The sequence below is a fragment of the Drosophila sulfurigaster genome, chromosome X, assembly GCF_023558435.1.
Source record: "Drosophila sulfurigaster albostrigata strain 15112-1811.04 chromosome X, ASM2355843v2, whole genome shotgun sequence".
Classification (NCBI taxonomy): domain Eukaryota; kingdom Metazoa; phylum Arthropoda; class Insecta; order Diptera; family Drosophilidae; genus Drosophila; species Drosophila sulfurigaster.
The window spans coordinates 3,521,259-3,546,391 of record NC_084885.1 but is presented as its reverse complement, the minus strand read 5'-3'; the positions used below and the strand labels follow the sequence as shown (position 1 = coordinate 3,546,391).

The 25,133-nt window shown below is 37.9% G+C and overlaps 2 protein-coding genes across 7 annotated transcripts; one reads left to right on the top strand and one right to left on the bottom strand.

Annotated features, from left to right (window-relative positions):
* Positions 1-1,913: 1,913 nt before the first annotated feature.
* Positions 1,914-24,606, bottom strand: LOC133847531 (ecotropic viral integration site 5 ortholog). 6 transcript variants are annotated; one of them, XM_062282653.1, is made up of 9 exons: positions 24,079-24,605; positions 7,561-8,117; positions 6,422-7,457; positions 6,237-6,351; positions 5,961-5,978; positions 4,690-5,351; positions 4,512-4,629; positions 4,354-4,452; positions 1,914-2,358 (listed from the first exon to the last, which is right to left on the bottom strand). In XM_062282653.1, exons 2-9 carry the CDS (start codon positions 7,778-7,780, stop codon positions 2,221-2,223), a joined length of 2,406 nt encoding a protein of 801 aa, XP_062138637.1. In that variant the 5' UTR covers positions 7,781-8,117; positions 24,079-24,605; the 3' UTR covers positions 1,914-2,220. The 6 variants fall into 6 exon arrangements, with proteins under 6 accessions (XP_062138637.1, XP_062138636.1, XP_062138638.1 ...); XM_062282652.1 differs by having other exon boundaries at positions 24,095-24,605; XM_062282657.1 differs by lacking the exon at positions 1,914-2,358 and adding an exon at positions 2,504-2,524 and having other exon boundaries at positions 24,095-24,606.
* Positions 12,389-16,849, top strand: LOC133847919 (sphingosine kinase 2). The gene is made up of 2 exons (XM_062283219.1): positions 12,389-12,728; positions 14,084-16,849. The coding sequence occupies exon 2, from the start codon at positions 14,140-14,142 to the stop codon at positions 16,240-16,242; it is 2,103 nt and encodes a 700-aa protein (XP_062139203.1). The 5' UTR covers positions 12,389-12,728; positions 14,084-14,139; the 3' UTR covers positions 16,243-16,849.
* Positions 24,607-25,133: the final 527 nt, after the last annotated feature.

The following is a 25,133-nucleotide window of genomic DNA, read 5'->3' as shown; positions in this document are numbered from 1 at the left end:
ATAAAATGCGATCTCTAATTTAGTACAAAAATTTGGAAGCTATTGCAAAATTGTGTTACAAGGAATTAACTTTCTTCACTCTATAACTCTCTCTCCCTCTCTATTTTTGTGCAATGTTTAGGAGGCGTCTGTATGTGGATCTCTGCATAACTGATACATCGAGATTTGAGACACATTCGATTGACTTATAACTATGCATTGTATTCTATTGTGCAGAAGTATTTACTACATATGTATATGTATGTATGTATATATGGTCTTGTCATGTGTAGTGCAAAATAAAAGATTACGATTTACGATTTATCCATTGGATTTCAGTGTTTTTTCCGTTCGTTCACTTAGTTGTGGAAGCGCGTTTGCTGCATAAGAATACATTCGGTATGACTTTAGTTTCGTTCTTATTCTTGCCTTTTTTACAGATTGTAACAAACAGATATGAAAACGTAAAAAAAGAACTAAAAACAATGCTTAGAAACTAATGCAAAAAAATATATATATATATATTTGTATATAGCGATAATAATTAAGAGAATTAAATTGAATTATTGCACTTGGAAAACAGCTCAACCTAAAATGTACATACAACGCTTCTTCTTTTTATACTTTATATAATTATAATTATCTTTCTTGTTGTCATTGTTTCTTAATTTCGATTTTTTGTGTTAAGTTTTGAGGCAGCTGCCAAATTGTTGGATTGGAGCCATGGATTAGGCAACAGGCAACTGTAACTAACTCTGTAAGTAAGTAATTGATGCGCTGTAATCAGATATCAATATCAATATCATACTATGTTATATCATATCATATATCATATCAATTATTATATGTATATGGGGGATTAACCGAATATCGTATCTCAATATCGTTAAGTTAAGGGGAGTTTTTTGCAATCAATTGCATTGTCTCGAGGTTCTGGTTCGCAAACTATTTCAAATAGTTTTTCGTGATTTTTGTTTTTTTGTTTTTCATGTTTTGTTATTTAATTTGGCAACGCTTGTTACATGTTTTTGAACATTACTAAAATAATAAAAACGTATTCGCTTGATTTTCGCACTTCGTTTTTGTTTTGCTTTTATCGTTAAACCTGTTTTATCGATTTGTTAGGGTCTAGAGAAGGTTTTCTGTAGGATACACACACATATTATGTCAAAACTTAGTTTACTACATGATGAGGAGTTACAAATTCGTTACGGACATGTGTGACAATATTTCTTCCGTTTCTTTTTCTTTTCTTTTTTTTGTTTGTGTTATCAAAATATCAGCAAATATCGTTCTACATATATTTTCCACATAGCTTGAAGATTAAACACAATATTAAAAAAACATTTTCGACTGCGAGTTTCACATAAATACATCAAAAAAAGATATTTTTAAAACTCACATATTTTTACTTATTTTGTGTTTTTTTTTCTTTTGCTTTGCTGATTTTTCTTTTTTGTTGTTTTGATTTTAAAACTTACATTAAAAATGTATTTTTTTGGGGGTACATAAAATCCATCATTTGCATTTAAATGTAGATACAATACTTGCAAGTAAAATACATATGTATCGTTATTGTGTATTATATAGTATAATTAATAATTGTATATGTATGAATGTGACAGAGAGAAAACAAGAAAGAAAAAAAAACTATACATATCAATAAATAAATATTAGTGGTATTTGCTCTTAATTTTGTGTTGATGTTGTTGTTGTTTAAACATAACAGCGATATACATATAAATACAAAGACTTTTTGCAAAAAAAAAAATACAATATTAATATTAAAATATAATTGTAATTATAATTATCATAATAATTGTAATGATAATGTGTAATTGTTGTTTAAAACATAGGTAATCATGTATATCAATATTTTTTATATAAATAGGTAATATTTCAATTGAATTTCAACTAATTTTTTGCTTTTCGTGTTTTTCTTCTGTTTTTTTGTTTTGTTTTTTGTCGATTTATGTCGATTTATGACCGGGCACATTTCGAACTCACCCACAAGCAAAACATATCCACGCCTCTAAGAATACATAGACGCATATGTATATAACATACTATATAGATATATAGATATCGATGCCTATGGTTAATGCGTATCATTGTGTAGATATAATTCGTTATCATTTCTTCCAAAGGATGCTTGTGGAGTGTGTCCTTATGCTGCTGCTGTTTCCGTTTATGTTTCCGCTTCTGATCCATCCTCGACTCGATCGCCTGCTGCGCCGTATATTATGTAGAGAGCTCGGTGCTGCCGCGACGCACCATATTGAGATCACTGAAGTCAATCTCCTGCGATTCGATGGATTGTATGGACGCGCTGCGCAGCTTTGTCGCCGGAAACTTGCCGCGACTTTTCAGTGCCGTCAACTGTGCAGCATGGGGAAATGTTGTCCGGTTAGTGACCTTTATTTTTGCTTGTATCTTGTATTTGTATATATATTACTTGTATGTAGAAGGTGCACTACGTGTATATGAAAGTGTGTGTGTGTGTGTGTGTATGTGTGAGTGTTTGCGTGTGTTGTGCATGCTAAAGCTATGTGAGTGTTACGAGAATACGAATATAGAGTTAGACATATACAAATGAATCTATCTTTAGTACTACTGTGAGAATTTCAAGAGCTTAATGTGAAATGAAAATGAATTGTGTTTAATAACAATAAAACTACTTTCTAATTAAGGCAACAATTATTGAAATTATAAGGCAATAATGAATGGAAATTTCAAAAATTTAAAGCAACAAGCTGATTTTTATAGGCATACATTAGCATTATATTTGGTGAAAATGAATTGTATTAGTTTTGTAATTTCCCAGCTTCACTCTTCATTGATTCAGAGATTAAAAAATAAATATATTAATTGTTAATCGCTCATTTAAATCAAAGTGTGTCAAATTTTTGTATGTAATCAAATTTTTCCTTACAAAAGTTTTCATTTGAATGTTTCGCGATTCAGTAATGAAAGTGAAGAGTGTAGACTTGATAAAATGGTTGTTGTCTTTGCTAAGCAAGACAATTTTACGTTAAACAACGTAAAGAGCTCTTTAGCTCATAGCAGAGCAGTTGCTCTTTATAATGGAATGAATTAAAGCTGGCAAGCAAGCGGTAAATTTGAGAAATTTCAAATTGATAAGACAATGAATGATAGTAAGTACAGTGAAGATCCGTCAATTTGAACTGGGCAGCAAAATTTTATAGATATATATAAATTTAAAGGTTTGGCATGCAATATAAATTAAGTAAAATAACTAACTCGGTTAACATGCATAATTAATATTCATGTATTTATAGAAGGAAGAAGGCATGCATATTAACATTACATCAATTTTTGTTTTAGTTAAGCCAACTAGAAAGAGAGAGCAAGAGACAGAGAGAGAGAGAGAGAGGAACACTCTAGCCATGAACTATGCTAAATACTAAGGCATAAACAATAATACTATCTAAACAAATGACAGGGAGGAAGTAAGGGATGAATTTATAGACACCTGATATTAGCTTGCGGTCGTAATTTGTTTTCGTATTTGTTGGTTGCCGTTGTTAATTTGTGTGTGTTGAATTTACTTTTGACTTTTGTTGTTTTAACTGGGATTAAGGTAGAGATGCTTTTGCTTTTGGCTTTGGTTTTGTTATTGTATGATGGCTTTGCTGTTACTTTAAATGTTGGTTTTCTTTACTTCTTATTATTTTTGTTCTTTTTTTTTAGTTGTAGTTATTTTGCTTATGTGATTGATTAGCTTAGCTTATCCATTTCCACGGTTCAGTGTCGGGGCTGGTTATTGGCGTGGGATACTAGAGAGAGCGCCAACACAGCGTTTATCATATTGTGTGTTGTATTGTTCGTGTTTGTTTTTTGATTTTTATGGTGTGAAGAAAGAGAGATTCAATGAGAAACAACGAGATTAATATCTTGAGCAGTTACAAAGTACCCAACAAAAAAAGTAAAAAAAAAACAAAGAAATATAAAGCGGAAAATAAAGAGGGAAAGCTTTCTCGAGTTATTTTCAACTGCCACACGTAAGCGTTGTTGTTTTTGTTGATTTTAGAGGGCGGGCTGAAAAGCAGTTAGCATGTTTCCAATCGAATTGCCACGTTTTGATTGCGCTTTGCTGTAGTTGGTGTTGTTGTTGTTGTGGGTGCAGGAGTGTGTTGCAGTCAGGAGTGTATGTGTGTGGATGTGAGAGGTGTTAGAAGTATGTACACGGTCAGCGTAATTGGTTCTTTTGGGTGCGCAGCATATATGATATACATATATATATATTTCTTGTTGTTTTGTTTTTGGGTAAAAGCCCGTAACCGTAAAAATAAGCAGCCGAAACAGAAACGAAGTAAGGATAACAGTCTGGCAGCAGCTATGCACAATACGAACCTCCGCCTTCATGTCAGCCAACCTGTCCTGCAGGTCGCGCACCTTGTCCGAATCATCAAGATTGGCGCGCAGCTCTCCCTCGGCCAGCATTTCCGAGTTCTGCAAATCACGAATGTAATCAATCAATCAACAATTATATTGAATTTGTAATGGCAAACCTTTGTCTCCAGTCGCGATATCTCCTGCTTGAGTTCGGCAACCGTTTGACTCTGTTCGGTGAACTTGATTTTCACATTCATCAGCTCATCCTTCATGCGAGATTCCAGATCCGAGTATCTGCCGAAATCATTTAAAATTTAGTTGCTCTCGATTAATTAGCATTTGCAGACGACAAACCTGTGTTGCTGTTCACGCGCCTTGTTGGCCAACTCCTTTTCCCGGGTGACGGCCAGCTCGAGCTCCTCCTTGAGCTTCTTGTGCTCCTCGTCCTGGCGACGCAGCTGATTCGTGGACACTTGCACCTGTGTCTCTAGCTCCATCACCTTGAGTCGCAGCTCCTTCAGCTCGGTGAGCGTTTCCATCTCACGTATGCGCGTCGTCATCAGCTCCTCCTCCAGCTTTTGCGTGTGCTCGGTGCTCTTCGAGTTGTCGAAGAAATTCGTCAAGAGTTTCTTGGGCGTGGAATCCACCGAGGCAGCGGTGTGCTCATTGCGCTGATTCTCGGCCAATTGACGCTGCCACTGTGTGCTCAGCTCCTGCACGCGCTGCTTGAGATCCTTGAGCGATAGCGAGGCTTCGGCTTCGCGCAATTTGCTGGCAATCAGCTCGTCCTGCAGATGGGCCACCGAATTGTCGGGCGTGGTCTCGCGCAGCGTCTTCTTATCCTCCTCCAGCTCCTCGACCTTGGCCTTCAGATTGCGTATCTGATCCTCGCTCTCGGCGGAGCCTTGTCGCACCTTGACCAGCTCCTCCAGCAGACAGGAGACCATCTCGTCGCGCTGCTTCAACGCCTCCTCCTTCATGCACAGCTCATCGATGGATGACTGTCGCGAGTTGTTCTAAATGCGAGGACGAAAGCAGGTCATATTAAAATGTTGCAGTTGCTTTTGTGAATGGAGCTTTGCATGCAAATGTCTATCGATATTTATCGATAGTTATTAACTTCTAATATTTGAGTATACGCTTGCAGAACTTGATGAGGACAACATGCTCGTCCGTCGTATTCAGATTTCAAATAATATTTCAATTTACTTTTTTAAATCAGCGAGTAAAAACTAGTTAGTATTGTTGAAATGTGTTTGTTAGTAAAGTTATCGATAGTAGCGATAGTTCGCTTACTGACTAATTAAATGCATAGTAGTACAAGTAGTTAAATAGAGAGAATGGTATTATTATAATTATTAAAAAGCACGCACATGTACGGGTTAATAGTAGTCAACAATATCTCTAATGTACTTCGGCATGGTATGTCGTATGTCGTATGGACAGCAATGGGGCAACGATAACAAAACATGCAAAATAACTGTATACGTCGTCGTCGTCTAGATTATAGACCTCGCGATGTACAACAACAACAATGCACATAACTAAAAGTATATATGTAGTATAACTATGTACAATAATTTGTATTTTTTTTTTGTTTTGTCGTAGAGCCTTGCAATACTTACGCTATCGATTGAAACGTTCTGCGATGCGTTGCGCAAATTATATATTGTATTTCATAGTGTTTTTTTTGCATTTATCATTTGAATTTGTATAGATTTGTGTAAATATTTGTGTGTTAAAGCACCATAACCATAAGAAACAGAAACAGAATAGAAAGAAAGACAGATAATGATTAACAACGTAACTTTCTCGATGTCGTCATAATTTCTCCTCACACTTTAGTCACAAAACAACAGAAGGGATCTCGAGAGAGAGAGCGAATGCGAGAGATTACTTACATTCTCCTGCAGCCGCAGACTGAGACCACGCACTTCCTCGTTGGCATTCTCCAGCTGATGCGACACCTCCAGATAGGAACGTCGCAGCTGCATAAGCTCCGTTTGAATCGCATAGCTGTCAACCAAGCGAGGAAAATTCGAGTTACAATTTACAAAATTGAAATGAAGTGTACTATCGAACGCACCTGGTTTCCTCTTCCTCGGCACGCGAGACTTGGCCACGGACCAAACGATCCGCCAGCTCAGCGCTCTCGGCCTCGAGCAGCTCGTTGCGCTGCTTCAGGAGACAATTCTCGCGTCGCAATCGCCGCAGCTCGACCATCTCCTCCTGTTCCTTTTTCTTCAAGTCTTGGTACTCTTTCTCCATTTTCTTCATGCGCTTCGTGTTGATCTTGAGCGAATAGGCGAGATTGAAGAAACCCTCCGGATCCGCTTCGACACGGCCGGGCAACTCTTTTTGAAAGAACTTGAGCATCGCCTCCATGTCCAGACACAACAGCGACTCCTTGCCCGTCAGCAGCAACGCGAGCGCCACCTTGAAAATGAACTCCATGCCCTCGCTGAGGAAGACGTCCATGATGCGGCAGCTGAGGTTCACATTTAGCGTGGTCGTGTATAGGGTGAGGAACCAGCTGGACGCATACATGGTGGTCTGGAAGCCCTGCTGCTGGAAATGTATATGCATATCGGGTATCTGCTCCTGCACCAGATTCTCCAGCTGATACATGCACAGTCCCAGCTCCGACATCGATGGCTTGAACATGTGACGCATGCGATGCTGTTGCATGATCTGCACCAGCACGGCGAACGCCTCCTCCTCGGGCATCTGCATCAGCAGCAGACCGACAATGAAGCCCGATCCCTGGCAATAGCCAACCTCACGGTCGTGCAACGAATACGCTTTGATCACATTGAACAACGCCTCCTGGCCGGGGCCGTCCTTCTCCTTGAAGAAATCCACCTCCGGATAGGTGCGTGCTATGTCGCGTCTGATCACTTTCTCGCAAGCGGACGTCGCCTTAATGTATTCCGCATACTGTTTCTTATCGGCTTCGGCGGCGCCACTCAGCTGCTGCCACACGATCGCCCGAAAGTGATGCGGGATGCCGCGACGCACCAATTCACGTACACATGGATTTTTGCGCTTCAAGGCGCCTTCCCAGTCATTCAATATGGATGCCCAGGTCGTCCAGATGTCCTCCTCGGCCACCGAGTTGCCGCCTAATTTTGATAAAAGTGAATACACAACAGGTGAGTAGTGCATGATTGGCATACTAAATAAGCACACAAACATACAAACCAAATGAAAGGAAAGCCTACTCACTTGATGTTAGACTAATTTGGCTCGTGTCGGAATTTTTGCGACTGTGCGTGGAGTGCAGCGAGTTGAGGCTCTTGGCATCGCTCTCGATCAGCTTGTTGGCAGCCTCCAGTTTGGCCAGCAGATCCATCTCTGATGTGGGTAGATTCTCTTCACCGCTTAGGACCTTCACATCCATTTTCTTACTGCTATCCGGGGGTGTTGTGGTTGTGGTCAGTGTCATTTTCTGATGCTGACACGTCACCTCAACCAACCAATATGCCTTTTGGCGGGCTGCTCTGTTCTTCTTTACTCGTTACTCGTTACTGGTTGCACGCTGTTGATTACTCGTTAATCGTTACTCGCTACTCGTTACTTGCTCTTTTGCTCTTTGTGCTTCTCGCTACTCGTTGTTGCTGCTTGCACTCGGTTGTCGCTGTGATCGCTGTGGCTGTGATTCAATGCTGTGATGCTGCGCTGACTGCTGCTGACTGTTATCCCTTTGGGGTGATCTCAACGATAGCTCCGTGGATGATGCATAGCTAAGCTCAGCTCAGCTCCTCGTCGCAGCACTTTGCGCTCTGTAAGCAGTTCAAGCAAAACACATTGGCACTTGGCATTTATTGATAACAATTCAAGTCGATCAAAATTAATGGGGTCTTTCATACAACCATACACTTGTATGTAATTATGTATGTATAAGAATGTATGTACAATGTATGTAGAGTGAGATGTACGTATAGTAGTAGAATAGTGGAAATTGACAAGTTAAGCGCACTTATCGAAACACCAGACTGACAGACGTCAAATTGAACTGAATTATACATTTCCCTATCTGCTTATGGCTTGATAAACTCAAACTGAGCAGCATGAATATGTATGTCTATACAATCCATGCAAACAGAGTGAATGTGAGAGTGAATGTATCAATGTGAATATGAGTGCGTGAGTGCGAGTGAATAAGACAAAGAATAAGAGTTAAAGTTTAACTTGTGTATTTTGTGTGTGTGTGTTGTTTTGAGTCGTGCGACCCAAAAAGAAATGGATCAAAACAAAACAAAAATGACAACAACAACAAAGCAAATACAAAATGAATAAAATAAAAGAATACAATAACAAAAAAGCAGAGACAGAAAACCCGTCTGGGCTTTTACGTCGCCTCGCTTCGCCTCGCCTCGCATCGCGTCGCATTTAACTATTAACAACTGTCTACATATACGCCAAGTATCCATCAGATACATCAATCCGATAGATACCCAGTACATCGGAATGGTCCACATTGGTATGCATCGAGTGAGGGCGGACGGCAGGCAACGGGGCGTTGTCACAAAACTGTCCCTGACCGCATTGTCAATTTTGATGGTCAGGGAATCGCCAAGGGAACTGCCAAAGTAAACAACATTATTTTCATGTTCAGCTGACACCAATAAGAATCGATAAATGCCAATGGAAGCCCCTCTAAGGACAACTGCAAGAGCTAACGACAATCGATTGATGTCAGTTAAAGTAAGCTAACGCAATCAAAACTGAATGCAATTTATTAAACAATTCGATAAACTAATTGCATTCGCTTTGTTTGCTTACTTCTTTAGTGATTCAGTGATTTGATGATTCTTCATATTCACATGCCTCTTTTCTCTATAAATATTGAGCTGCAATTAATAACTAAACTTCTTTTGTATAAATTATATATATATATAGATACAAACTAGTTTAATATAATGTGAAATTTCTTATACATTTTTATTGCAAATTAGATCTTCGGCAAGCCTCATTTATATTTACTTTTCAATTATTAATTTTACAATTCTATAAACTGAAAAAACTTTTCAGAAGTGTATTATTAAAGATTTCACGATTATAACTTCAGTGTTCATGACTGCGATCAGGGAAAAATTGTATAAGTTATGTCAGAAATGGTTTTATGTGACAAAAAAAACGGCTGCTGAAGTCGGATTAGTTAATTTGGTTGACAATATTGACATATTTTATAATCGATGGGACATTTTGAATTTAATAGTATATTTTTATACCAAATACAGCATTTGGTATGATTTAGTATTTTTCTTGAGAATTTTGTCATATTTTATACTCGGATTTTCATTTGTTGTCTTTTTTGTCTTGTTTGAATATTGCATTTATGGAATTTCTAAATTTCACAGCTAAATTTACAATTATTTCATATTTGTTATACTAATTTACATCTTCCAAATTCGAATTTCAATAAGCCTCATTTTTGATCAAAAATCAAGTCCCACCAATTCCTCAAACAATAACTTAACTTATTTTTTAAACAGTATGTAACTACACCAAAATATTAACACAATTGTTTCCGATGTATAATAAATTGTTGTAAATTTGTAAATGTAAATTCACATTTCGACAAAACTCATTACTATTTCAATAGTTATAGCAACTCGCTTAGCAATTCTAATTGTTAAAATATTTCAAATTCCCAAAAATATTTGCAATTATTTTTATAGTTTGTTTTTATATACCATATATTAAATATAGAGAACTGCTTTTAATAGCCATAAGGTGGTTTGACACACATGTTACAAATGTGTTAGTCATGCTTGGATAATATAATATGTAGAGACTTGACTTAAGCTTGAACTCAATCTTGAATCAATTTGTATTATTTGCGAAACGTGTTCGGTTTACAGAGCTGAAATTTGTTAATCAAGTGAAAATATCACTGGCTAATTGAATTTCATTAGATATCTAGACAATTACTGCGTACTAAATTCTGTTCTTCATCAATGAATTATAATCGTGAGCTGTGAGCTTAACGTATAATAAATTTCCTTCCTAATAACGCCCCCGCACATTGTGACTTGCGTAATCATTATGCTATAATTTGATAAAAACCAAAAACAAAAACGTATTTAATAAATAATAATAATCGAACTACTATATCACAAATGTACTCGCATTCTAAGTAGGTGTATTCCAATTCTATAGTTCAAAGTACAGCACACCGCAGAAACACAAAATACAAAAAAAAAAAAAAAAATGTTGTCTCCCCCCACGAGGCAGAAGACACTCGATGAAATTAATAAATATGTTGCGTATATCAAATGTCCATAAATGACTTGTGACTAAATGCAGTGACAGGTGCGTCAACAGTCTGGTGGAAGCAAAAGTGAAGGATTATGCTGAATCAGACTGACACAGAGAACTTTCATTTACATGGAAAAAGGTGTTGGAGAGGGTGTTGGGGGGGGAGAGAGACAATGTGTCAAAGAAGCATGTCTGCTGACAGCAAACAATGAAGCGATTGTAATGCACAAGAAGCCAAGTGAATGAAAAAAAAAAAGAAATAATAATAAGCGCGTTCTTATCAAAATGAGAAATGGGCAGCAAACAAAACAAACAGACAAACAAAAATAAATAAAAGTAAGATATATCGAATGATATTTACACGCAGTTAACTAAAGTTAAGTTCGACAGCTTATCTTATGGTGTAAGTGTGTGTGTGTGTGTGTATGTGGGGTGTGTGTGTGTGTGAAACAAGTACATACTGATCGATATGCCAGGCGTATGACCTAAAGTCGCCAACGCTCGCCGATGTCGCAATGTCGTCTATGGGTAATATCGTTTAAAGCAATTACACACTTGTTGCCTCCCACACACACACACACTAACACACAGTCGCGCAGTCACTCACACACACGAAGGTAGCTTGTTAAGGGGGCTTGAATGGGTGCATGGCTAACAGCAATAGGGAACAAAGAGCGAGGAGAGCAGAAGAGACGACTAACGGCATACTCATACCCTGTAGACATTTCGATGCTCAGGTGGGGTATGGATGACTAAACAGCCTGCGATTACTTGACGTAATGTGAAATTTTTAGAAAAATAAAGCAAGTTCATAACAAACGATAAGAGAAGTGATAAATAAAAGAAAAATCATTGTGCGATTGAACTCTCAATGAAATTGATATCAAGAGAGAGAGGAGAAAAAGCTGATAAGTGATAAGATTGATACCCTGCTGTGTCCAGCAAATAGGGTATACAAAGAACGCACTCCTTAAGAGTGTAACGACAAACATTTAAAATAAATCTAAATACATACCTTATATTAAAAAACTAACCAAAGGGTATACAATACTCTACAGATGATATGTAATTAAATAAAGTTTCAAAAAAATATCTCCCAAGCTCATTCTTTAATTTTTGCAGCTGTCCCAACATTTAATTATCTGCTGATTACATCTTCTTTTAACCCATAAAAATACCAGTTTGTGAGAAATGTTAAATACTTTTGCAGTCATTAGCAGAAGTAATAAAGCAAGACTTGCAGTCGATCAAGTCCTTTTCGCATTTATTTTGATGTTTGTTTTGCTTTTTGTTTTGTTTTGTTGTTTTTTTTGTGCTAGAACAGAACACACAAAAATTGTCGTGTTTAGATCAATCAAGCGCTTGCTGCCGGCCGGACAAACATTTCCGTGAATGAAGCCAAGTGGAAACTGAGAACCAGACACACAAAAAAAAAAAAATGAAAACAATAATAATAACAATAAACAACATTATGATGATGATAAAGGCAAATAGCTGAGGGGGGGAGAGGAGGTAGATAAAAGGGGGAAACGTTGCATGAACGCTTGTCATATAAAATGCATTTGCACAAATTCAAAGTCGAAGTCAGTTTGCGAATGCGGTTCAATGTCGTCGTCGTCGTCGTCGTCGGCTTAGACATCGTCGCAACAAAGGAAAAAAATTTGAATGCAAAAGGAGAGCAACAAAGACAGAGAGACCAAGAGAGAGGGAGAGCGCTTAATAGTGGGTATGTGTATGGTGGAAGCGACAAGCAACATCGACGCAGTCAACGATACGTTACGATACGTGTTGATTAGATTTCGAAACAACAAACACAACACAAACAAACCTGCCGCGAGTGTATGTGTGTGTGGGCGTGTGTGTGTGAAATCAAATCGCAAAAAAGCCAATATGAAATAAGGTTAGTTTACTCAGTACGTGGAGATACGTGGAGTCGAGCAGACAGGAGCGTGAAACACGCAGCGGATAGCTAATAAAACGAAAAGAAAGGCAAACCTACAACAAATAATAATATAAATACAACAACAACAGCAACAACAACAGCGACGAACAACAAAAGCAAACGAAACACTAACGAAATACGCGAAACACGCGAAAAAGCAAAGCAACAACAAAAACAACAACTAAAGGTAATTAAGTAAACGAAAACAAAGCAAAAGCCAAGGCTAAATGCGTCTGCGTCTTTTGCATTTGTGGCTCATGCGATTGTTGCTCGTCTGTCTAATGCGGCGAATGCAACAAGTGGCAGACACACACACACACACAAACATACTATATAGTAGTACTTTACTATAATAAGGCAGCTACTTGATCAGTGAGTACAACTGATAAGCGTTCTTCATTTCGTTTCGTTTCGTCTGCCGGGTGTCTGTGCCGCATTTGTTGTCATACTTCAAGTCTCCTCTTCTGGTATTTTTGTTTAATCTTTATTTTAGCTTAAAGATCAGCAACATTCATACTTCAAATCTTGTCTGTCTGCTATAAATATTGCTGACAAAACTTCTTCTTTTTATTAATCTTTATTTCAAATTTAAGGACAGACTTCATTCATACTTCATATTTTGTCCGTCCGTTCTTTTTTATTTTTATTTCAATTTTAAACTTCTGACAAAATTCCTCTTTTAGTATTTTAGGTTTAAAGACAATCAGCATTCATACTTCAAATCTTGCCCATCTGCTATAAATGTTGCTAACAAAATTTCTCTTTAGTATTCTTCATCTACTTTTTCAGTTTTAGTATTCTCTTAGTATTATGTATATGCTTATTTTAGTTTAAAGGCCAGCAAAACGTGTCCGTCTGCTATAAATATTGCTGACAAACCTTATCTTTTACTATTTTTTATATACTTATTTTAGATTTAAAGACAATCAATGTTGATAGTCCAAATCTTGTGAATCTGCATTCATACTTCAAATATTGCCCATCTGCTATAAATGTTGCTAACAAAATTCCTCTTTAGTATTCTTTTAGTATTCTTAATCTACTTTTTCAGTTTTAGTATTCTCTTAGTATTTTGCTAAAAGGCCAGCAAAACGTGTCCGTCTGCTATAAATATTACTGACAAACCCTATCTTTTAGTATTTTTATATACTTATTTTAGTTTTAAATACAACATTCATACATCAATTATTGTCCGTATTCTATAAATATTGCTGGCAAAACTCCTCTTTTAGTATTTTTATATACTTATTTTAGTTTTAAGGACAACATTCATACATCAAATATTGTCCGTATTCTATAAATATTGCTGGCAAAACTCCTCTTTTAGTATTTTTATATACATATTTTTTGTTTTAAAGACAATCCACATTCGTACTTCAAATCTTGTCCGTCTGCTATAAATATTACTCACAAAAACTCCACTTTTAGTATTTTTTTTAAGACAAGCATCATTCGGAAGCATTCGCAGTCCGTTTGGGCAACAAAGCAAGCGTGTTTATTAACGACTTTTGATGGTTTTTGCTTTGTGTGTCATCGCAACAGGTTCAAGCTTAATTGCTGCGGGTTGTAAAACACGCAGCAGTTATTTGCAAAACACGATGACAGCCAAGGCAGCGGCAACTCCAGCAACAACTGCAACACAGCAGCAGCAGCTGCTACAACAGGAAACATTTGAAGCACCCGCCACACCGCCAACGCCAACGGAAACGGAAACGGGAACTGCGACGCCACCCAGCGAGAGAGAAGAAGATGAACTGAGTGAAATCTTCTTTGTGGAGAATCGCAGACGGAAACAAAACATTAAAATCCAGGTGAAACTGTGCATCGATGGCGTCTACTTGCGTCGCGAGACCACACAACAGGATCACATCAACGAGCAGCTGATAAGGATCGAGGACATCATCGGATCCAGCTGCGGACCGCGTCTCAAGAAGCGCGCACGCGGCGGTCTCAACTCCTGCAAGAATCCCAGCAAGCAGATACAAGAGGACGATGTCGAGCTACCGGAGGATCAATCGCCTCCGAGTAAAAAGTCGAACCGAAAACAGACGGCGAGTGGCGACAAGAGCGCCTATCTCTATATCTATGCGTATCTGAAGAAGGAGAAGCCGCTGCGACGCGTGCAAACGCTGCGCATTCTACGCTTTCGCTCCAGCGATGTCTACGCCGAGAATCTGGCCACAGCGCAGCGCTGGCATCGCACAATCAGGGAGTATAAACAGCGCAGCGGCACCTCGACCGAGGGCAAGAAGCTGCTGATACTGCTCAATCCCAAGTCCGGATCGGGCAAGGGTCGGGAGTTGTTCCAAAAGCAGGTGGCGCCACTGTTGCGCGAAGCGGAGGCCCAATACGATCTGCAGATCACAACGCATCCGCAGTACGCTCTGGAGTTTGTGCGCTCCCGCAAGGATCTCCTCGAGCGTTATGCGGGCATTGTGGTTGCCTCGGGCGATGGCCTCTTCTATGAGGTGCTGAATGGGCTGATGGAGCGCATGGATTGGCGACGCGCGTGCCGGGAACTATCGCTGGGCATCATACCCTGCGGATCGGGCAATGGTCTGGCCAAGAGCATTGCGCATCACTGCAACGAACCGTACGATCCGAAGCCCATACTGCATGCCACACTCATCTGTGTGGCGGGACGTGCCACGCCGATGGATGTGGTGCGCGTCGAGTTGAGTCACCGTGACAAGCACTTTGTGATGTATTCGTTCCTATCGATCGGCTGGGGTCTGATCGCTGACATTGATATCGAAAGCGAGCGTCTGCGTTCGATTGGCGCCCAACGCTTCACGCTCTGGGCGATCAAGCGTCTGATCACGTTGCGCACCTATCGCGGCAAGTTGTTCTACTTGCCGCAAAAGGAGCAAAAGGAGACAGCAGCAGCAACCGCTCCCGAAAAAGTGCCTTCACCTCGCCCCTCGCAAGCGCAAGCGCAAGCGGAAGCCGAATTGCGATTGAGCCGTAGCACAAATCGATCGCTGGCCCGTCGATCGCTGCCCGTTCCAGCATCACATCGTCCCATCAGCGAGTTCAAGGATCTGCCAGATGAGTTCGACGATGTGCAGCTGCGTGACGATGACAATGATCAGGATCAAGATCAATTTGCGGATGCATTGTCGATGACCGATCGGTCGATTTATCGGCAAAACGCCGACAGTTGGCACTCGGCGGTGTCGCGTCGCACCGCCTACTATTCGATGGGTGGCAACAGCACACGCTCCAATCGCAGCCGCCTGAGTGTCGCCCAGAAGATCGAGGCCGCGAATGCCGAGTTCATGCAGCTGGTGCCGACAGGCACGATGCCCGCTCTGCAGCTCCCTTTGCCGGCGGAACAGGGCTGGATCTGTGAGGAGGGCGACTATGTGATGGTGCATGCCGCGTACACAACGCACCTGGCATCCGATTGCTTCTTTGCCCCCGACTCCAAGTTGAACGATGGCCTCATCTATCTGGTGATCATTCGGGCGGGCGTCGGTCGATCGCAGTTGCTCAATTTTCTGCTCAGCATGCACAATGGCAGCCATCTGCCCGAGCCGGAGGATCCGCACATACTTGTCGTCCCCGTGACAGCATTTCGCATTGAGCCGAGTGGCAACAACGGTATTCTGACCATCGATGGCGAGCGTGTGGACTACGGACCCATACAGGCTGAAGTATTTCCGGGACTGATCAATGTAATGACCACAACGGGGCAATGAGTTCATTTCTTTTTTTTTTCCTACGTTTCTTTTCACCTATCAATGTGTGAGTGTGAGTATGTATGTGTGTGTGAATGTGTGTAGCTCGATAATGCACTTGACTAATCGATTAAGACTGTATTTAATTTTTTTTCCTTTTTTTTTATCTACTACTTTTATCGAAGCGCCAACTGTTAATTATTTTTAAAGCAAAAATATAACCCAAAAATAAAATAAAGCGTTACACAACGTTAACAGTTGCCAACTATGTTAAGCAAATGTTAATTAATTAACAGCCTGAGCAATAAGAGTGATCAAACAACATTTAATGTTAAGCAACTGTCCTAATAGACTAAGCTTCAACAATTTAACACTTTATGTTGAACAACTAAAAATGTCGATAAAAGTATTAATTTTGCTCAAGACTATCAATAATAAAGGTGAAGATCGATAGCCAACTGTTAATTATTTGCTAAGCAAAGATATAGCAGAAAAATAAAGTAACGCGTTACATAACGTTAACAGTTGTCAACTATGTTAAGCAAATGTTAATTAATTAACAGCTTGAGCAATAACAGTGATCAAACAACATTTAATGTTAAGCAACTGTCCTAATAGCCTAAACTTCGTGTTAAACAACTAAGAAATGTCGATAAAAGTATTAATTTTGTTCAAGACTCTTAATAAATGTAAAGATCGATAAACTATAAATTGTATATAATTTCAGCTGATAAACAATATCGCTTTCATCCACACAATTAAAGAGTTGGTTGAAAAATAAATTGAGTTATTCCGTTTTTTTTTTATTATTTATTAATCGAATCAAATCTGGCGCATTACAAATAAATAGGCTGGGGCAATTAACAGGCCTTCAAGGCAAACCCGAATTATATATTTTGATACCACATAACTGTTGGTTATTTAATAATACCCGCACTTAAGTCAGCTCTCCTGTCATCCATCAGCTGCAATTCTATTTTTTTGTTTTGTTGTCGATTAGATTGGTGTTTATATGGCGCAGATTGGAGCTCATAAAGCTCACAATGGGATTTGCTGCCAAAATCCACTGCAGCCCTATCTTTATTATCATTACAAATGTCCAAATGTATGAACGGTAAGTATATACTCATTGTGTGTGTTCTACCTGTGTCCACATATTGTGCAAACACATTATTGAATGCCATTCGAAAATTTTGAAGAGATATCAGTGCCCAGAGCTCGACACTGGGGCCAATGGTCGAGTGCTCTTAATGGCTTCACTCTTTTCACATTTAGTTAGCAACAATTTGCGTTCGCATCTGATAAACAACAATTTTCGGGATTTATGGCAAATGACGACGGCGACGGCTCAACTGCAATGCTAATCTGCTGAGCAATTTGGAATCTTTTTTTCGAATATCACACTAAGAAACGAACTGACAAATGAAAGTTGCTCAACTTGGTGACTTACTTCAAATTAAAATCCAGTTGAAATCCAGCTAAAAACCACAAGACAACAACAATATTGCTAAGTTTTGCAAACATGTATTTAAGGTTGACTTTCAAAATTGTTAAAATAATTAACCAAACTTGTGTTGGAGAGAAAATCCCAAATCCAAATGTTGTACACTTATTGCAGACGCCAGTGTAATCCCTATCGAGAGCAATTATTTATTATATGTTAACTTCTTTTTAGAGCAACTGCACTATGTAGTACACTTATTATGGACGCCACTGTGCACCATTTGATAAGTTGAGCAAAAAGTGTAGCATACTTTTAGGCTAGGCCAAAATATAATAATACGTATACGCCGTCGAGCGGGGGCGAACACGACGACAACTCACAGATGCATGAGCTTCTGTGTACGTACATATGTATGTACAATAATTGTTAATTAATGGGACCATCACGATGTAGGTAATAATTAACATGCTGCAAGTAGCAAGTGGCAAGTGGCAAGTGGGATCTGGGCAACACAGTGTATAGTTAGTTTTCTTTCAAGATGCCACATTTGAAATGAGTTTTTAAAGTGTGCTTTATACTTGATGAGCGCGCGAGTCAGCTGTCTATATATTCACATATACATATGTATGTGTGTATGTGTGTGTATGTGAGTAGTGTGTAGGCACACTTATTTCCAGTCTGATTCATTCATAAATTATACATACATCAACATACACAGCACACATGTGTGTGTCTGGCTGGCCCCAAAACTTAACGGCAGCAGCCAAGAATGAAGCAAAGAAAAAAAACGAAGGAAACAAAATAAATATAAAACCAGCTAACACGACTTGAATTCATTTCGGATGCGGTTTCAAGTAGCCACTCGAGTTAGTCACACACACACGCACACGCACACACACACACACACACACACGTGCACACATTCGACTAAATTTGTAAAGACATAAAAATAGAAATGCGATTATAGAGTTGCACATTTGTATTGGCCAGCTAATATATTGTTTAATAAACGTTGAAATATGTGTGCCTACAAATTGCATTTCATTCGGCGGCTGCCAGTTTCCCATCTAAAAATGTCGGCCTGCCCCTGCCCCTCCGCATACATGTACATACATACATAGCTCTTTCAACATTTCCATTCCATTCTTTCACCATCGTCACCCAGTTGAATCTGCAGGCAGATTGTGTGGGAATTAGTCAGAAACCTGCTGGCGACAGCGACAGCAACAGCAACAGCGACGTTGACGGTGACTGAAGCTTTAACTTTTGTTTAGCTGCCGCTTTTTTTTTCTTTATCTGTGGGCGCTCTCGGCGATACCCTGCAATTGCAGACTGGGTATATTTGTTTCTATTTTTACAGACAATCTTTACGGAATTGCCAGCATTTCTCATGCTAGTTTTGCGGTTAAAATGAAAATAAATATACATTATTTTATTGTGATAAGTCAGTCAGTCGGTCATATATATAGTTATACATCTATGAAAATGATGATTTGCTTCAATTAGAGGATATCTGCTAGTTTAAAACGCCGCGCTTGCGTTTGACATTTTTTTGAAAGTTGAGATGAATAATGCATTCGCCATGCGATGGTTTTTAGTATCAGGTTGTTTAATTTGCTTTTCAGCATATTATTTTGTTGTATTTATTTTGTCAATTTCATTCGCTTTATTTGTTCTGATAATCGAATACTTACAATACTCGTTTTCATTTCCAACTGAATTGTTGTCGTTGTTGAATTACTCTTTTTATTGTTACTGTGGTGCAATGAAATGTCAAAGCTCTCTGTGGTTAACAAAAACGTGCGAAATGCAAATCTATTTTTAATATTCCCCTCAAGTTTAAAGGGCGTCATATGCGTTAAGAGCACGGATATTATTTTAACCTAATTAAAAACGAACTTATGGAGCGGTGGCTAAAGTGGTAACGACGTCAGCTTTCCAGCTCGTCACGTGCGTTTTGCCACGCCCTAAATGCCCATGCCCATGCCCACACTTGACTTGAGTTGGTCAGCTCATATTAACATACCTAATTTCATTTACTTCCCTCGCTCACTCGCACGCTCTCTTTGTTCTTGACCAAGCCCCGAAACTTGGTCAACTTGTTTGTCGCTGGTAACTGTAGCTGTCATTTGAGACATGAAGGATATACTGAGATATATACTATATACTGTACTCAATATAGAATATACTATATACAGTTTTTAGTATATGTTCTGTCGATGCGAGAACAATATACTAAATAGTATAATAAATAGTAATAGTAAACAAGATAATGTATATCAAATATTATATACCGAAACTTGGTCAAGTTGTTTGTCGCTGGTAACTGTAGCTGTCATTTGAGACATGAAGGATATACTGAGATACATACAATATACTGTATTCAATATAGAATATACTATATACTGTTTTTTAGTATATGTTCTGTAGATGCGAGAACAATATACTATATAGTATAGTAAATAGTAATAGTAAACTAAATAATATATACTATAAACTATATATCAAATACTATATACCGAAACTTGGTCAACTTGTTTGTCGCTGGTAAGCTGTCATTTGGTAGCTGTCATTTGAGACATGAAGGATATACTGAGATATATACTATATACTGTATTCAATATTGAATATACTATATACTGTTTTTTAGTATATGTTTTGTCGATGCGAGAACAATATACTATATAGTATAGTTCACTAGATAATATATACTATAAACTATATATCAAATACTATATAACTTGTTTGTCAATGGTAACTTTAGCTATCATTTGAGATATAAAGTTATTACTGAGATATACTATATTCTATATTCTATATATACTATATTCTATATTCTATATACTATATTCTATATACTATATACTATATACTATATACTATATACTATATACTATATACAAAGAGAGAGGGAATGATCACGTGCCAGACGTCAAAGAGAAAATGCAGAAAAGCAATTGAAAAATAAGGTAATTGACGAGCTACAAAAGTATCTGGAACTTAATGGTATCTGCTAATGAGTTTACGTATCGGCCACCACAGAATGGGGAAGTGTACATACATATACATATGCATATATAGATAGGTTTATATACATACATAGTTGTGTATGAAAGTGTGTACAAGTGGAAGTAGATAGCGACGAGCTGGCAGCAAAGCGATTGCAGCGCGCGTTTTAATTGTCAATCAAAGACAAAAGCACGCGCTGTTTTAGTTCTATTTGAATACAATCATCATCATGCTTTTCATTTTATCGCTTCAAGTGCAGATGCATCCAAGTTAATGGAACAAACAGAATGCATCTGCATCTGTATCTGTATCTTTATGTATGAATGGGGGCGGGTATTGCGATCAATGGACAATAAATAAAGCGACGCCCTGGACTTTTCTGCTATTACATGAACACAAACAACTAGAACAACAGCAACCTGCAAACTGTAAACTGCAAGCAAACAAACAAGAGCGATAACCATTTGGAAATACGCCACACAGCTGTTAGAGAGTCGAGTACAGTGAAGTTCAAAATAATGAGAACCGTTTCCAAACATTAAATCTTGTGGGCATTAGAAATTTCGATTTTGACCATCAAAATTATGTTTACGACAAGATTTCAAACTTTACTGGATGCAAATAATACTGCATCAATACTAAATACTAATAAGCAGACTAATTGTTATTACCGTATTCATATAATGACTATTGCAAATATTTTACGAGACAACTTAAGTATTACAAACACGTCCGCCAATAAAACGTAGACCAAATGGGATATAAACTTTTTAGTCCATTCTGATCTATTTTAAAGTATAAACTATAAAAAATGTATTTCATTAATATTATAACTGATAACAATAGAAAATGAACTAGCCGCAAGGCCATCAGAATTTTTATTTAGTTTTTTCATATTTAAAAAAAAAATAGTTGTGCAATTATTTCTGATGAGACTTTTTTTAGGCCTTTTCATTAACATCAACAAAATATTCTAAAGCAAAACTACGTCTATCGCATTGAGCGATTTTTGAAGCATATATGACAAATAAATTTATGATCAATTTGCGACAAAAGATCGATTTTATTTTATTGCAAAAGTGGCACAGTTTTGTGATTTTTGCCTTTCGCAGCTGTATGTGATAAAAAGTTGTTATAAACTGTTCAATCTAGCAATTGTTTTGAACCAATTAAGTTCTCATATATGTATGTATTGATGATAAATGGTGTTCTTATTATTTCAAACACGTCTGTAGACGCCCTTGTCTCTCTTCCCTTCACTCGCCCACTCTTTGTTGGCCCCTTTCTGCTCACTGTTTCCCTCTCTCGCTCACTCTTTCACTGTTCAACATTGCGACATCAGCATCGTTTGAAAGAGAGCAAAATGTAACAGCAACAAGAGAGGCTAATGAAATTGATCATATCAAAATGAGGCCGAAAAATTGTAACGCTGTTACGGCAACGGCGAAAACAACAACAACAACAACGACAACAACAACGACAACAACAACAACAACACAAACAACTCCAACTCCAGCAAATAAAACGTCAAAACGCACAAAAAAGCTGAAAATTGTTCGAAAAAATGCAATTCATCAAAATGCCAGCTTTAAAATGCCGGCACGTACTTTATGTACATACATACATACATCCGCATTTATGTATGTACATCGCTATATAGTTATGTTTGTCTGTATGTGTCTGACATGCATTGCAAACGTTGCAAGAAGTCAACAACAATAAACAACAATTTGGAAGTGATTGGCAACAATAACAACACCAACTACAATTGGTAACGCGGCACAGCGCAAGCGAGATAAAGAGGGAGAGAGAGAGAGACAAAGACAGGCAGAGTGAAGGGTAGAGGGAAGGTGGTAGAGAGTGGGAAGGCGGCAAGTGGAGCTTTTAGCGCAACTGGCGGCTATTGTTTTGTGATGTTTTTGTGCTGTTGCTCATTTTACATAACGTTTCAACGTCTTTTTTTTTGCAACGAACAGGAGGAGAAGGCAATTATGCACGTGTGTGCGTGTGTGTGAGTATATTTGCAGACACCTGTATACACATGTATGTATGCATTTATGTTTGTATGTCATTATGTCTAATTTGTTTTTGTTTTTGTTTTCATGATGCCGTTGCCACTTTTCGTCTCAACATTAGCAAATGCTTATTGTTGTGTTACTTTATTGTTGCCCATGTTGCTGTTGTTTATCCCACACACATTCACGCACACACGTACACAGAGACGTGGCTCATTTCTCAAGTGCAAATCGCTTCTATTTTTTTTTTAACATACATATGTATGTACATATTTTCGCGGCTTTTCGAGAAGGTCAAAATGCTTCAACAGCAACTAAAAACAATAAAAATTATAATAAAATGTAGACAAAAAAAAACACACCTACATAATTTGTTGTTATTATTATCTATGTACAATAATAATATGCAAAACAGCTCGAAACACTTGTGCAGATAACTTGACAACAACAAATACAACATAGATCAACTATTCACACACACTAAATACATAGAAAGAGAGCAGTGTGTACATATGTATTTAGTTGGTAGAAAGACTATAACTTCTAAACAAATTATGCATACACTTGCAAGCACATACATACATATGTATGTATATGAGTGTGTAAGCTGTCTGCGAAGCATGAACATACATAAATAAATAAACACAGAAGAATATCAAAAAGCACGCGAGGCGTATTCACAAACATACATATGCACTATACACCCATACATAAGTATGTACATTTGAATGTAAATACATGTACATACGTACAAATGTACATTTATGACCATACCACCCATGCAAGGTGGCATCGCTGCGCTGCGCGCACACAGAGTGGAGAGCAAGAGCAACTAGAGCGAGAGCGAACGAGCGAGCAAACTGCTAGAGATTGGAGAGTTAGAGCGAGTGAGAGCTAGAGCAGACGCAGCCGATGGAGTTAAATTCAAAGATACAAGGTTACAACAACAAGACAACAAAGCAGCTGATGTGGTAGGAAATGGGCATGAAATAAAAAAGCAAAAAAAAACGGCATACAAGAAATGTAGCAGCAGAATTTTCTCCAATTGGAATTTGGGAAGCTGCCACTGTTTGCATTTGTTGCCGTTAACTATTTGATGAATGCGCGCAAAAAAAACATCAGCAAATGCAACTGATGTTTAAAAGCGAACGAAAAGAGAAAATTCACACACAAAAAATAAAACAACAATAACAAAGCACAGCAACAACTCTATTGGACGTGTATAACTAGAAAGTTTCGAGTTTGCAATTTGATGACGTTTTATTAACAAACACACCATGCATACACACATATGTATGTACATTTGAAACTACTTTGGGCTTCAGTAGGTTGGCTTTGGGTGTGAGTGTGTACATAGAATGTACATATATATGTAAATAGTAAACACACCTGCTTCAGCACTCACCGTTATATCTGCTTCTTCTTCTTCTTATTGGTGTTCTAAACGAAGATGGCGAAATTGGCAGACAAGACGAACGACGAGCGAACGCGACGTCGTCGGTTTTTTAATCAAATGTACATCCAACTGCCATGAAATTGTTGTAAGACGACAAGGTGTATTTTTTTTTAAATAAATTTCACTTAAAATTTGAACCGATTTTGATTATTTTTTTGTTGTAAACGTCACTTCTTCAGATTGGCCGCACACACACAAACGAACACAAGCTCATATACATGCATACATATACACACTGGTGGCTATTATTTTCTTATTGGAGTGTAAGTTGTTGTGTTACTTTTTCCTCGTATTTTTCACAATTGCACATCAGCCAATTGCTTTTGATTTAATACACTTGATACATGTAGTAGCTGAACTTATGGCTACCGATAAAAAACAAAAACAAAAAACAATATCATTCGCAATCTTTGATTAAGTATTTCGCTTTGGCGTTCAAGTTTTCAATGTTTGCTGAATTTATAAACTGAGCAACGTGACCGCACCGTCGATTACATCAATTTACCATTTTTCTTTCAAGAATATACTGCATGATGCGACGTTTACGAGCTGCTTAAAAATATACTAAAATGTTACAAGAAGCCGCCACTATTTGAATTCGTGCTTTGTCTCTGTTGTTCTTTATTTTTATATAGAGTAGTTATAACCAAGGCTTCTCTTTCAGTGTAGTAAGTTGGAATTCATTCAATTTTAATTTTAATCAGCAATATCTAAAGTGTATGTAACTTTAAAAAACGTATATGCATGAGCTATGTACAATCTGGACTTTTTAATTTTCAGTGGGGCCGCTTGTAGCATTAGCAGAAAAATCTAATTAACCAGCGACTCCTCCGCTTAACAGAAATCCACTAAAATCTCTTACATAAAACTGTTAGTGACTTAGTGACAAACATAATATTTTATATACATATAATTTTAGTTTTTAAAACTTTTCTATAAAATTGTTTTTTTTTGCTTTTTATTAACATTTTCCAGCACACATGTTACA

What these genes read in the sequence shown, in the direction of transcription:
- LOC133847531 (XM_062282653.1), bottom strand. Translation starts at nt 7,780, where the DNA reads ATGACACTGACCACAACCACAACACCCCCGGATAGCAGTAAGAAAATG. An exon ending in CCAAATTAGTCTAACATCAA is followed by an intron (nt 7,458 to 7,560) that starts GTGAGTAGGCTT and finishes TATCAAAATTAG; the next exon opens with GCGGCAACTCGGTGGCCGAG. An exon ending in TGGCTGACATGAAGGCGGAG is followed by an intron (nt 2,359 to 4,353) that starts GTTCGTATTGTG and finishes CATGCTGCACAG; the next exon opens with TTGACGGCACTGAAAAGTCG.
- LOC133847919 (XM_062283219.1), top strand. Translation starts at nt 14,140, where the DNA reads ATGACAGCCAAGGCAGCGGCAACTCCAGCAACAACTGCAACACAGCAG.